The 14,700-nt window shown below is 47.0% G+C and overlaps 1 protein-coding gene across 2 annotated transcripts in view; it reads right to left on the bottom strand.

The window, feature by feature from the left end:
* Positions 1-12,849, bottom strand: part of REPS2 (RALBP1 associated Eps domain containing 2) — a 245,546-nt gene extending 232,697 nt beyond the window's left edge. For both annotated transcript variants that reach the window (XM_021080774.1, XM_021080775.1), the window contains exon 1: positions 12,446-12,849. In XM_021080774.1, the coding sequence (XP_020936433.1) occupies positions 12,446-12,679 (234 nt within the window). In that variant the 5' untranslated portion in view covers positions 12,680-12,849. The remainder of the gene's footprint in view (positions 1-12,445) is intronic.

The raw sequence follows: 14,700 nt of genomic DNA, 5'->3' as shown, positions 1-14,700 counted from the left end.
TTCTGATGGCATCCTTGGCCTCAGAGTGTGATCAGCCTTGACCCTAGGCTGTGCCACGTTCGGCTTCACCATACCACAGAAGCACCTCAAAAATGATCCAAACCTAGAGTTCCCCAGTGGCTCAACGATCTGGCATTGCCACTGAAGTGGCTCAGGTCGCTGCTGGAGCGTGGGGTCAATCCCTGGCCTGGGAACTTCCACATGCCATGGGTGCAGCCAAAAAAAAAAAAAAAGAACACCTCAAAAGGCAAGCACAGTAAACATCTCCAGGGGCAAAAAGCTGTTCATGCATAATCATCTGTTTTTCACAAGGCTGACCCTGAACTAAGGGAGAAAGAAAGAGATCCCTGTCCTAAACATGTTCTTTTGAAGGTATGAGAGACAAACACTACACATTTAAGAAAGCCCAATTAAAAAAAAAAAAACAACAACAACAAAGACAATTCTTAATTGCCAGCATTTATGGGATTTGCTTCAATCAGTTGGGAAATTAACAAAGGTGAAACATCTAATTACCCCCAGGAAGCTGAACAAAGCTACTTTTCTGTAAACCCACCGTAAAGCGTTACAAATGAGTCAAGTCAAAGCAAACATTTACTCCTAGCTTCCTATCTGGGGTGGGGGTTGCCTGGGGGTTTGTTGGTTCGTTTTGCCTTTTTTTGGCCTTTCTGGGGGGGGGGGGGGGCGTGCCCAGGGCATGTGGAGGTTCCTGGGCAAGGGATCAAACCCACCCCAGAGTAGTGACCCAAGCCCCTGCACTGACAACGCCCAACCCTTAACCTGCTGAGCCACAAGGGAACTCCACTACTAGCCTAATATTAATAGCCTCTCCCCGTCCTGAAGTAAACTATGAGGATGGCTGAGTTTCTCCAGTCTGGAAAAATCACTCTTTCTTACGAGCGGGTTCTAGCCAGCCTCGGAAATAGAGACATAGTGGTAAGCAAAACAGGCCCAACGGCCAGTGGGCAGGTGCTCCAGAGGGGCTCTCCGGAGTGAAGTAGAGTTGAGAGAAGGCAGACAGAAAAGTCCAGGGCAGACAGGGTTCAGAGCCGGGAGGGAATGTGGCAGGGCCTGGAGGGCAAGGTCCTGGAGGAAGCCGCTGAGCATCCATTCACTCTGGGCTTCCGTCCCCCTCACAGGACAGTGGGGAGAGGGGGCAGGGACCACAACAGCCTGAAGGAAGCTCATTCCTGACCCAGGCTTGCCAGCAGTGCTGCTACCATTCTGACTTTGGAAACAGTGAGCTACAAAGAACTGGAATTTCTAGACACCTCGCAGCTCTTCCAAGCAGGGCATCTTAAGTGTTTGTGCTATACCCCCTGGCACGGCCTGCCTCCTCTCGGTGCAATGTTTTTAAATGCATAGAAGTAAATCCTTAAAATACAAAGGATTATAAACAAAATATACTGAACTATAGCTATCAAAATATAAAAAAAAACAACTTTGTGGTGGAAATACATGTGTTTATTAACGCAGTCATAAGATCAGCCAGTGTGTCTAAACCACTGTAAATTACCATTGAAATGCATGCGACAATTATAACATGATTCTAAAAATTCTAGCTCAGCAGGTTAAGGATCCTGTGTTGTCGCTGCCGCAGCTCAGGTCACTGCTGTAGCAAGGGTTCCATCCCTGCCCCAGGAACGTCTGCATGCCACAGGCGCAGCCAAAAAAACAAAAACAAAAAAAACTTCCACGAGTGATCAAGTCACAGTAACTGCTAATACTACTGTGGTTTGTTGCCTACAATGCATCATAGAAGCTGGACCCAGGTTAAAAAGGCCTGCTTTATAGTATTCACATCTGCTTTTCCATTTCTTTTCCTTGCCTGCTACTAGTTAAGAGGAAAAACAGGAGTTCCCCATCGTGACGAAGCAGAAACAAATCCAACTAGGAACCATGAGGTTACGGGTTTGATCCCTGGCCTTGCTCAGTGGGTCAAGGATCCGGCGTTGCCGTGAGCTGTGGTGTAGGTCACAGACGTGGCTCGTATCTGGCATTGCTGTGGCTCTATAGGCCAGCAGCTATAGCTCCAATTAGACCCCTAGCCTGGGAACCTCCATATGCTGCAAGTGCGGCCCTGAAAAGACAAAAAAAAAAAAAAAAAAGGAGGAAAAACAAATTGCCCAAAGACTAAAATAATACCTAAGAAGGTATTTATTTGCCAGTCCTATGGGGCATAAGAAAATGAATTATGCATGAAAATGTTTTCTAAAAAGATAAACCCATTTGAAATGGGTGGCTGAGCAAAAATGAATCTATTCTGACCCCTCAAAGCTAACTAGAATAATTTTCTACTTCAAAAAACTCTGGAAGCAAATATGGTGGAAAGAACCCAAGTGACCCCTCCCCATGATTCTCACTTCCTGGTCTCTGCTTTGGTATAATCCTCCCGCCCTGAGTGCAGGCAGCACCTGTTACTTTCTTCAAATCAACAGAATATGGCAGGGGGGTGGGGGGATGCGCTGGGGGTTTGGGATGGAAATGCTATAAAACTGGGTTGCGACGACCATGGTACAACTATAAACGTAGTAATTTCATTGAGTCATATGAAAATTAATTAATTAATTTTTTAAAAAACAGAACACAGCAAAAGTGATGGGATGTCGCTCATCTCAGCTGACTGGAGAAGGAGAATCGCCTGGCAAACAGCCCTGGTCTGGACCACCTTTGGAGAGGACCACGTGACAGGGAACTGCAGGTGGCCTCGACGAGCTGAGGGCTCTGGTCCTAAAATCACAAGGGACTGAAAATTACCAACAACGACGTGAGCTTGGAAGACGTCCCCAAGAGGTAAAAAGGAATGCCACCTAACCAACGCCTTGATTTCAGCCTTGGAAACCATGAGCGGAGGACCCAGTTAAGCCACAGAAACAATGAGTAACAATATGCGTTGTACTAAGCTGCAATCTGTATTTCTGGAAATTCATTACAGAGCACCAGCTCACTCATGCACCATCCCAGTTTGCCTGCGACTGTCTTGGTTTGAAAACCAAAGTCCCATCCCATAGGGAACAACTCAGTCCTGAGCGACCCAGGCTGGTTAGTTGCTGCTGTGGTCTGAATAGGTGTGTCCCCCTCAAAATCAAATGTTGAAATCCTAATGCCCAAGGTGACACTATAAGAAGGTGGAGCCGGATTTCTCTGGGTGGCTGAGCGGTTAAGGTTCCATTGGGCATTGTCACTGCCATGGCTCAGGTTTGAGCTCTGGCCCAGGAACTTCGGCATGCCACTGGCATGGACAACAGAAAGAGAGAGAGGAGGTGGGGCCTCTGGGAAGTGCTGAGGCCCTCAGATGGAGCCCTCCTGAGGGAGATGAGCACTGTACAAAAGAGGCTCCATTACAAAAATAATAATAATAATAATAGTAATAACAATAATTTAAAAAAAGGAGTTCCCGTTGTGGTTCAGTGGTGAACGAATCCGACTAGGAACCATGAGGTTGCGGGTTCGATCCCTGGCCTTGCTCAGTGGGTTAAGGATCCGGTGTTGCCGTGAGCTGTGGTGTAGGTCACAGACGCAGCTCGGATCCCGTGTTACTGTGGCTGTGGTGTCGGCTGGTGGCTACAGCTCCAATTGGACCCCTAGCCTGGGAACCGCCATATGCCGCGGGTGCAGCCCTAGAAAAGACCAAAAAAAAAAAAAAAAAAAAAAAAGAGGCTCCAGAGAGCTCTCTAGCCTTTTCTACCATGTGAGGACACAGCGAGAAGGTACTGGCTGTGAACCTAGAAGGGCACCCTTACCAGAAGGCGACCATGCCAGCGCCTTGACCTTGGACTCCCAGCCTCCAAAACTGTTAGCAATGAATGTCTGCTGTCTATAAGGCACTCAATCTGTGATGTTTTGTTACAGCAGCCCGAAGGGACTAAGACAGTTAGCTGCCCACCACTAGACATGTACTGAAGAACAGAATGACATAAATACAAAATACTAGACACTTGCCCTTACGAAACAGAGACAAAGTTCAAAAAAAAACCTAGAAAGGAAAGTTACCACTAATTAGCAAAATAACTCCAGATTTCCTCAAAACCAATTTTCTTTACGCTTAAAGTAGGGCAGTCCCCATTATAACTGTGAAACTAGGACAATGTTCAAATCCACCTTTTATTTCTAGTCTTCACTTTGTTACTTTGTCGAGCTTCCTATTGGATTCCCCAACTGATTTTTTTTTTTTTTTTTTTGGCTTTTCAGGGCCTCACCCATGGCATACAGAAGTTCCCAGGCTTGGGGTCGAACTGGAGCTGTAGGCACCGGCCTACACCACAGCCACAGCAACCCAGGATCCGAGCCACATCTGTGACCTATACCACAGCTCCCGGCAACGCCAGATCCTTAACCCACTGAGCGGGGCGAGGGATTGAACCCGCAACATCACAGATACTAGTCGGGTTCACAACCTGCTGAGCCACAACAGGAACTCCACAAACTGATTTATTTTAATTCAGTACTCAAACCATGGCTCAATGATACGGAACCATCACCCACTCTTGCCATTTAACCATAAATCACCAGTATTAATGCCCTGCATGTAGCCGTTTCCTCCCACTACCCCCAGGTTCCTTTCTTAAAGATAAACCCTTTGAATTATATGATGTCCAAGACTTGCTGCAGGATAATAAAGGGAACAGGGAACAAAGCTAGGAAAGCAGAGAGAATGGAACGGACCCTGTAGCGATGGTTACTAAGCAGGGGTGGCAAGTGTGGAGGAGTTTAATGTATTAGTCTATTTGTTGGCTTGAGATTTCCCATTTTTAAAAAAAATGAGAAAATGCAAACCAGCTATAACGGACAAAAATAAAAATCATTTTAAAAAAATGAGAAAAAAGCCAGCCTATGAAAGCCTAATCAAGTAAGGTCCTCCCACACTCTTAAGAGCATCAGTGTGCTTTTCGCTGTCTATAAAGGCATCTGTAATGGTCCTAAGTGCTGACAACAGTCCCCCAGTCAAGTGACGTTCTATATAAATAAAGAAAAATGCCGCCTACTTTCTGTCCCCATCAAGGTCTCTGCAGCGCCATAAACTAAGGAGTCACTGTAAGAACAGGTAGTGAAGACTGTTTTCAAAGGAAACGGAAATGAGCTGGAGCTACGGGCGTCAACAAGGATGAACCTCAAAACCCGAACACGGAGAGGAAAGGCAAGTTGCAGAAGCTCACACGGTGCCGTACGCCTCACACTCCGCTGAAAAGCCATGCAAACCAATTTATCACTTTAGTGACGTGTGTGTATATATGTATGCACACACACTCACACACACATATATACATACACAAATAGTAAAAGTACAAAAAATTTTCAAGTCAAGCGCATCAAATTCAGGACAGTAGTAACTCCTGGGGTGAGGAGGGAAGGGCAAAGGGCCAGAGAAGGGATCACAGGAAACTTTGGAACTAATTGAGCTCTTTCTGCTTATGCTCAGTAGCAGGTACAGTTATTTAGTTATTTGTTGGGTAATTCTCTAATTTGGCACATCTGAGTTTTGTTTTGTTTTGTTTTGTTTTGTTTTGCTTTTTAGGGCCGCACCTGCAGCGTACGGAGGTTCCCAGGCTAGAGGTCGAACTGGAGCTACAGCTGTCAGCCTACACCACAGCCACAGCAACGCAGGATCCTTAACCCACTAAGCGAGGCCAGGGATCAAACCCGCATCCTCATGGATCCTAGCTGGGTTAACCACTGAGCCACGAAGGGAAATCCTGAAATTTTTTTTATAACAGAGTTAACAAATGACTATCATACAAATATCCTCTTTTTGGGGGGGGTGGGGGGCTGTACCCTTGGCATGTGAAAGTTTCCCAGCCAGGGATAGAACTCACACCACAGCAGTTACAATGCTAGAATGCCAGATCCTTAACCTGCTAGTCCACCAGGAACTCCATAAATGTCCTCCTTTTGACTTTTTTTTTTTTTTGTCTTTTTTTTTTTGCTATTTCTTGGGCCGCTCCCGCGGCATATGGAGGTTCCCAGGCCAGGGGTCGAATCGGAGCTGTAGCCACCGGCCTACGCCAGAACCACAGCAACGCAGGATCCCAGCCGCATCTGCAACCTACACCACAGCTCACGGCAACGCCGGATCCTTAACCCACTGAGCAAGGGCAAGGACCGAACCCACAACCTCATGGTTCCTAGTCGGATTCGTTAACCACTGCGCCACGACGGGAACTCCCTTTTGACTTTTTTAGTTTATTTGGCCTCACCAAAGGCACGTGAAAGTTCCCAGGCCAGGAATCAAGCTCCCGCCAATGCAGCAACCCAAGCTGCTTTGCAGTGACAACACCAGATCCTTAACCCGCTGCACCACAAAAGAACTCCTCAAAAGTCCTCCTCCTAACCAGACAATGGTTTGGCTCTGGAACTTCATATGTGCTGGCATTCATGCTCTTTTACAAAAGGGAAAAAAAAAAAAAAAAACACTATCTCAAACAGCACATATTCCAGATTACTGTTTTAGCATGCAGGCCTCTATCTCCCTAAAGCATATGCTACAAAGGGATAGGATATAACGATGTAAAAATAGAAAACTGTTTAATTTGCATTTTAAAAAAATTCTGGAGTTCCTATTGTGGCTCAGCAGGTTAAGAACCCAATATAGTGTCCGTGAGGATGCCTGTTCAATCCCTGGTCTTGCTCAGTGGATTGAGGATCTGGCAATGCTGCAGTAGGTCGCAGATGCGGCTGGGATCTGGTGTTGCCGTGGCTGTGGTATAGACCTCAGCTATAGCTCCAATTCAACCCCAGCCAGGGAACTTCCATACGCCACGGATGCAGCTGTAAAAAGAAAAATGTTCTGGCCAATAATACAGCAACTGGAAAAAGTTAACAAGAATTTTGTCTTTTACCTATAGTTTTTGTTTTTTTTTTAATGATTCAACAGTTGCTTCAAAGAATTACAAGAAAACCTTTATTTTTATTTATTTTTTTTTTTTTTGGCCAGACCCAAGGCATGTGGAAGTTTGTGGACCAGGGAGCAAACCAGCATCACAGCAGCACCCAAGCCACTACAGTGACAACGTCAGAGCCTTTCACCTGCTATTTCAAAGGAGAACTCCAAGAAAACCTTTAAATATGACTTCTTCCCAAAGGTGAGGCCACATGTAGGAGTTTTTAAAATATCCCCTACTGGGGTTTTTGTTTTGTTTTGTTTTTTGTTTTTTGTCTTTTTAGGGCCACACCCATGGTATATGGAGGTTCCCAGGCTAGGGGTCCAATCAGAGCTGTAGCTGCCAGCCTACGCGAGAGCCACAGCAATGTGGGATCTGAGCTGCATCTGCGACCTACATCACAGCTCACGGCAACACCAGATCCTTAACCCACTGAGCAAGGCCAGGGATGGAACTGTGTCCTCATAGATGCTGGTCAGATTTGTTAACCACTGAGCCACGACAGGAACTCCAAAATATCCCCTACTTCTTACAGCTTTGTTTTACTTTTTTCTTTTTCTTTCTTTCTTTAAGACAGTTTGGCAGTTTCCAACAAAACGAAACACACTCCTCTACCATGTGATCCAGCAATCGCGCTTATGAATATTTACCCAAAAGGGGTTGAAAACTTAAGTGTACACGAATGTTTACAACAACTTTATCCAATAATTGCCAAAACCTGAAAGCAACCAAGATGTCCTCCAGATCATGAATGGATAAACTGTGGTAAACCCAGACCATGGAATATCATTCAGCACTAACAAGAAGGAAAGCCTCAAACTATGAAAAAAAAAAATGGAGGCATCTTAAGTGCATATCGCTAAATGAAAGAAGCCCATCTGAAAAGATTACATACTGTGATTCCAACTATATCACATCCTTAAAAAGGCAAAACTCTGGAGACATAAAAAAATCAGTGATTGCCAGGGGTTGGGAGTGAGAGCAAGGGATGAATAAGTACTTTTAAGGCAGTGAAACTACTCTGTAAGATACCACAATGATGGAAACATGTGTCCAAACCCAAAAAAAATACATCATCAAGAATGAACCATAGTGTAAACTACAGTCTCTAGGTGATTACGATATGCCAACGCAGGTCAACAACTGTAAAAACTGTACCACGCTGGGCTGGTGGGAGTGTTGATAACGGAGGAGGATGGGTACACGTGGGTCCAGGATATACATGGGAACTCTCCATACATTCCCCTCAATTTTGCCGTGAACCTAAAACTGCTCTGAAAAGAGAAGTCTTTTAGGGAGTTCTCCTGTGGCAAAGCAGGTTAAGGATTCAGCGCTGTCACTGCAGCGGCTAAATTTCAACCCCTGGCCCAGGAACTTCCACATTCTACAGGCTTAATCACAAAAAAAGAAAGAGAGAGAGAGAGATAAAAGTCTACTTTAAAAAAAAAAAATGGAAGAGTTCCCATTGTGGCTCAACGGGTTAGGAACCAGACTAGGATCCAGGAGGATGCAGGTTCGATCTCTGGCCTCACTAAGTGGGGTAAGTATCCGACCTTGCTACAAGCTGCAGCGTAGGTCAGGGAGGCAACTCAGATCTGGTGTTGCTGTGGCTGTGGTGTAGGCCAGCAGCTGTGGCTCCAATTCAACCCTAGACTGGGAACTTCCATATGCCTCGGTGTGACCCTAAAAAGAAAAAGAAAAAAAGTGGAGTTTCCACTGTGGCACAGTGGGTTAATAATCTGCCTTGTCTCTGTGTCGGCATGCGTTCGATCCCTGGCCCAGCACAGTGGATTAAAGGATCCGGAGTTGCCACCCCCGCAGCATAGGTCACAACAGCTGGGGCTCAGATTCAATCCCTGGCCCAGGAACTTCCATATGTCACTGGTGCAGCCATAAAAATATATCTATAGGAGTTACCGTCGTGGCTCATTGGTTAACGAATCCGACTAGGAACCATGAGGTTGTGGGTTTGATCCCTGGCCTTGCTCAGTGGGTTAAGGATCCGATGTTGCCGTGAGCTGTGGTGTAGGTCGCAGACGCGGCTCAGATCTGATGTGGCTCTGGCACAGCCGGTGGCTACAGCTCCGATTCGACCCCTAGCCTGGGACTCTCCATATGCCGTGGGAGCGGCCTAAGAAATGGCAAAAAGACAAAAAAAAAAAAAATATATATATATATATATATATATAATTTCAACTGGGAAAAAAAAACCCTAAGATAGCTCACTTCCACAACAAATTAACAGATGTAGTAGCTTATTTTATTCCAAGGAGGAGACAAAATTAAGCCTTTTTAAAGAACATTTACTTTAGGTAAGATTTTCACCCTTCCTGGAACACTATGGTAATCTTAACTGTATGCTTATTAAAAAGAAAAAAAAAAATCTTACTGTTACCATAGAAACTACCAGGGCTAGTTAGTGCCTCCATAATTTGGGCAGTTATACCTGTTGGGCCACTTAATTAAACTTTAGCCTTCCTGTTTAACAAGGAAAGGCTAAAAACATCTACATCTGTTTTAAAGAAAGGTTAATACAAGCATGGAGTAGTGCAAATCAAGATAAATGGAGTATGCATGCGTGTACACACACCCAGACACACCACACCACACACCACCAAGGTAGATGGTAAAAATTAGGTGGCTGCTGGTTTTGTTTGAACCTCTTCTTTCTTTTGAACCTCTTCTGATTACATTTCTCTGTCCAGGATGCCTTGAAGTTCATTTTCACCTGTACAAAGAATACTGGATTACTGCACTATGTTAGGTTAATCGGGAAAGATGCACTTTGTTTTGCTGGGCTGAATAAGGGAGCTTTAAAGCTCTGAGAGATTTCCTACAAGCAATATTCTAGGGATGTCCCCTTTCACCAGCATCTCTCACAAGCAGGTGTCAACGAGACATCAAGAATATAATCTCTTGGAGTTCCCATCGTGGCGCAGTGGTTAACGAATCCGACTAGGAACCATGAGGTGGCGGGTTTGGTCCCTGCCCTTGCTCAGTGGGTTAAGGATCTGGCGTTGCCGTGAGCTGTGGTGTAGGCCAGCAGCAGCTCCGACTGGACCCATAGCCTGAGAACCTCCATATGCCTTGGGTACAGCCCTAAAAAGCAAAGAAAAAAAAAAAAGAAAGAAAGAAAAGAAAAAAAAAGAATATAATCTCATTCATACAAAGGCACTGTGCCTTGAGTTCCTTTTAAACCTTTTTTTTGTCTGTGCCAATGGCCCAGAGAAATTCCCGGGCCAGGGACTAAAGCCTTGCCACAGCAGTAACCAGAACCACAGCAGTGACAACGCTGGATCCTGAACCCACTGAGATACAAAGGAATTCCCAAGTTCTTTTCAAATCTTTTTATTTTTTAGGGTTTTTTTTAATTATAGTTGATTTACAATGCTGTGCTAATTTCTGTTGTAGAGCAAAGTGATTCAGTCATACATATATATACTTTTTTTTCCATCATGGTCTATCCCAAGAGATCGGACATAGGTCCCTGTGCTAGACAGTAAGCCCTTGTTTTTTCCAAATCTTAAACACCTCAAGGGAGTGTGGGTTCTAACACCAGGAAAGGCCTCTCCCTAACTTCTAAGATAAGTCAACCAACATAATTCAGATTTAACATGCCCACCATCTCTTATCACACTCCATATGTTACTGACAACAAAATAAGCCTTAACAGGTGCCCAGCTGTCACTTACTGGCTGTGTAGTCTCAGTCATTTCAGTTGAGAAGCAGCAACAGAATTTAATAAATTTATTATGCTTGGGAGAATTCTGAGACCCTCATGTAATAGCCATGGTTTGTGTTTTAAGACAGTGACTGTGGAGTTCCTGTCGTGGCGCAGTGGTTAACGAATCCGACTAGGAACCATGAGGTTGCGGGTTCGGTCCCTGCCCTTGCTCAGTGGGTTAACGATCCGGCGTTGCCAGTGAGCTGTGGTGTAGGTTGCAGACGCGGCTCAGATCCCGTGTTGCTGTGGCTGTTGGTGTAGGCCGGCGGCTAAAGCTCCGATTCCACCCCTAGCCTGGGAACCTCCCTATGGCGCGGGAGCGGCCCAAGAAATAGCAAAAAGACAAAAAAAAAAAAAAAGATAGTGACTTTTCCTCTACCTGGCTGAGCTCAAGAGCAGAGGCAGAACTGTCTACTCAGCAAGGACTTCTTAAGAGACATGGCATATTTTCAGAAATCTTGAATTCGGGAAGGTGAGAGATTACGGAATGGCTAAAGTTATGCTCACAAACAGGCATATGCATGCTCCAGCAGTATAAATGCGGTCTTAAGGGATTAAAAAAAAACTCTACAAACATGATGATATTTGCAAAAGTGAACCACCACGAAACCCCAGTACTCCTTTGGAACTGTATTTTAAAATACCACTCCCCAGAGTCCCCACTGTGGTGCAGCAGGTTAAGGGTCCAGCTTGTTTCTATGGCTGCGGGGTTCGATTCCCTGCCCAGCACAGTGGGTTAAGGTTCCAGCGTTGCCGCAGCTATGGCAGGTCTGTGGCTTGGATTCAATCCCTGGCCTGGGAACTTCCCCATGGGTGCAGCGGAAAAAGAAAAAATATATATGTATACAATTAAATAAAATACTACCCCCCACTCCAAATATACAACTGATGTTAACTTTCCTTCTGACTCCAGCTTTTAAGAAAAGCTTCACTGCACATTTGGGGCCTGATACTAAGAATCTTATCACCATGAAGATAACAGCAAAAGACAGGGGTTATCAAGTAGTCTTTCTCCAAGCCCCAAGGAAAGCACAAAACAAAACCAGCATCTACTGCGCATCACCTTCCTCCTCCTTTTTCAGGTGTGGAGCAGCCAAAAGGAGGTGCCTATCACACACATTACTTTGCAATTCTATTTCAAGTCCAAATAATGGTAATAGGGAAACTACAACTGTCCTCCACGATGGACATCTGGGGTCCACCTCTATCCCTAAATAGGAAGCTTGGCTCTGCCTTGACAGATGTACTCCCGCAGCCACTGTGTCCTGGTTCTGCAATGTGTCATTAGGCTTTCCAGTTTAATGCTAATATTCAGAAATACGTTAGTGGGCAAATATACATAGTAGATACGCATATATTACAAACAGTACATAAGGCAAACAACAGTCAGGCTTGGGCCCCCGGCCCTACAGGCGCACACACACCCTTCAAGTTCAATTCCTGCGGGGCACCCGAGCGCCCACCCACCCAGCAGAGGCAAGGGCAAGAGCGGCGAGCAGAGGTTAAACCAGACACCAGCCAAAACAAACACCACTTCGAGAACAAGGCAAACTTTCGGTCTGGGCGGCTGCAGAGCCCCAGAAACGGCCGAGGAGGGGAAGGAGTGTCCGTCCGTCTCAGGAGAGGAAGATGGGGAGCGCACCCAACAGAGCTGAGCTGCGGAGGAGGCTGGTGTCCCCCAGGGAACAAGGGCGTCGCCGCCATTCCCGGCTGCGAAGCCCCTCTCTGCGACTTGGCTGAGGCCGCGGGGTGCCTGTAGGCAGCCTTGTCGCCCCACCCCGCCCCCTTGTCCCCGTACCAATGGTCCCCAAAGACCCACAGGAGCAGGGGCGCGGGGACCTACCTGGTGCAGCGTCTCGGCAGGCAGCTGCGATGCCCGGAACAGGTCGGCCACAGGGCCCGCCGCTGCTGTGGCCGCGCCGGGGGCGGCTCTGGCGGCCTCAGGGGGCCCGAGACCGGGGCCCCCGCCTGCGGCGCCGGCGCAGCGCGCGAAGAGCTCGGAGTAGCACTGCTGCTCGCCCTCGCTCAGCAGCAGTGGCGGTCCGGAGCCGCAGCCCCCACCCGCCGCCGTCTCCATGGTGCCTGCAAGAGGGCCCAGCGGAGCACCGTCCCCAGCCGAGGCGCCGCCGCCTTCACCACAGCCTCCACCGCCTCGGCCTCGGCCTTGGCCGCCGCCGCCACCGCCCCCACGCCCCGCAGCTGCCGCGCGGCCGCTTCCTCCCGGCGCGCGCCGGCCCCGCCCCCGGACTTGAATGTTGTGCCTCCGCCGCGCGGCACATGGAGACAGGCGCGGCGCAGCCCAATCGGGGCCTGGGATCGCACCTCGACCCCGCCCCCGCCCCGCCCCCGCCCCGCCCCGCCCCGCCCCGCCTGCGCCAAGCCAGGTAACTAACTCGGCGCACCGCCCGCCCCGCGGAGGGTCACCTGCACCTCCGGCGCAGGCCGGTGCAGTCCGGCCCAGAGGGCATGAGCCAGCGCCGTTCTGCGTCCACTCTGTGCGAGAGGGATCTCTTTGGCTTTCCTCCCTGGTTTGAAAGGGGGACATCCAGACCCACCTGGAGAATGGCGCTTTTCAGGGGACGGGGAAGGCTGAGATGTTTTCTTCCTAGGACGTAGGAGCAAGTGCAGTGCCCAGGATATGTCGTGCCCTTCCCAGAAACGGACGAGGCATGGGAAATCAGGCTTCCCTTTTTCCATGACATTACTGCTTCCATCCTGAAAAGCTGGAGGGCAGAGATCCCCACATGAACAGGATCCCCGTGACTCCCCATACTATTCAAGGTGGCCACAGGGTTAGGACACTTTCTTAGACAAGGATCAAACCTGGAATTGAGCCTTCAAAAGGAATAATATCGGTTAGTGTTAAATACTAGACTAATAGGAGTGAAAAAGTCCTGGGAAGAATTGCACATATTAAGCCTGACTGGGAAAAACCACCCCAAGGGAAAAAAATCAGTCCAGGAACAAGCACTAATAAAAAGTATATTTTAGAATTTGCTTTAATAAAGGGATATGGAAAGGTAGATAAATAGATAGATCTTTCACCCTAAAACGCTACATGGTGGGGGGGGTTGCTTGTGATGTGGGGAAATTCCCAGGCCAGGGATCCCACCCAAGCCACAGCAGTGACATTGCCAGATCCTTAAGATGCTGACCGACCAGGGAACTCCCAAAAAGTTTTAATTAAAAACAAGCAAAAATCATCTCAAGAAACAGCATTAACAGTAACAAATATACTTTGGTATTTTGATCAACTAAAGTAAGGAACAAGGACAGGAAGAGAGGAAAAGAAAAAAGAAGGTAAAGACAGTGGGAAAGGAGAAGGTGAGAAGAGATACATAAGAAAAAGAAAAAAATTGTATCAATTCATAAATGATGGCTAGAGTAATATTTCCCTATTGGAATCTGAAAAAATGAAATAGAGAAAGAGGATCCTCAAAATCACTGAGATTTCCTTGCAGCCTATTTTGTTTCAGACCTGCCAGGAGAGAATTAAGACAGCTGTAGGCTTAGAGACAAGAGTACCAAAAGGATAGGTAAGTTGGGAGGAGCGAAGACTAACTTAGCTGGGGGACTTCACCACCACTGTATCTTCCACAAGTATAATAGCATCTCAGGAAAACTGGAAGCCAAGAGATCACATTTATTCTTTGACTACCTTTCCCATTGTAGTCAGGCTACCTTGAGAATGCCCTGCTCTTATTCTAACAGAGATGAGAAAAAGACCCTTCGTTTTTGGAGGGGGCTGCACTCGAGGCATGCAGAAGTTCTCAAGCCAGAGATCGAACCCGCACCACAGCAGTAACCAGAGACACAGCAGTGACAGTGCCGGATCCTTAACCCGCTGAGCCACTAGGGAACTCCAGGACCCATTCTTTGTGATAAAAGCCAAACCCCACTTGCCCCTGTGACTCTTGCAAAAAAGAAACGTGAGATTGAATAATCCCTAACATTCATATAGTTCAAACCACGTTATCTATTTTAGCCTCATAATACCTCTCTGAGGTACACTGGTTTCCAATTTTTATCTCCATTCTACAGATGAGAAAATGGGTGCAGAGATGGTGTGATTTGCCCAACTGAACACTAGATTTGGAG

The sequence above is a fragment of the Sus scrofa genome, chromosome X (assembly GCF_000003025.6).
Source record: "Sus scrofa isolate TJ Tabasco breed Duroc chromosome X, Sscrofa11.1, whole genome shotgun sequence".
In the NCBI taxonomy this organism is placed as follows: Eukaryota; Metazoa; Chordata; class Mammalia; order Artiodactyla; family Suidae; genus Sus; species Sus scrofa.
The sequence above is the reverse complement of the archived record's forward strand: the minus strand, read 5'-3'. Positions and strand labels throughout refer to the sequence as shown.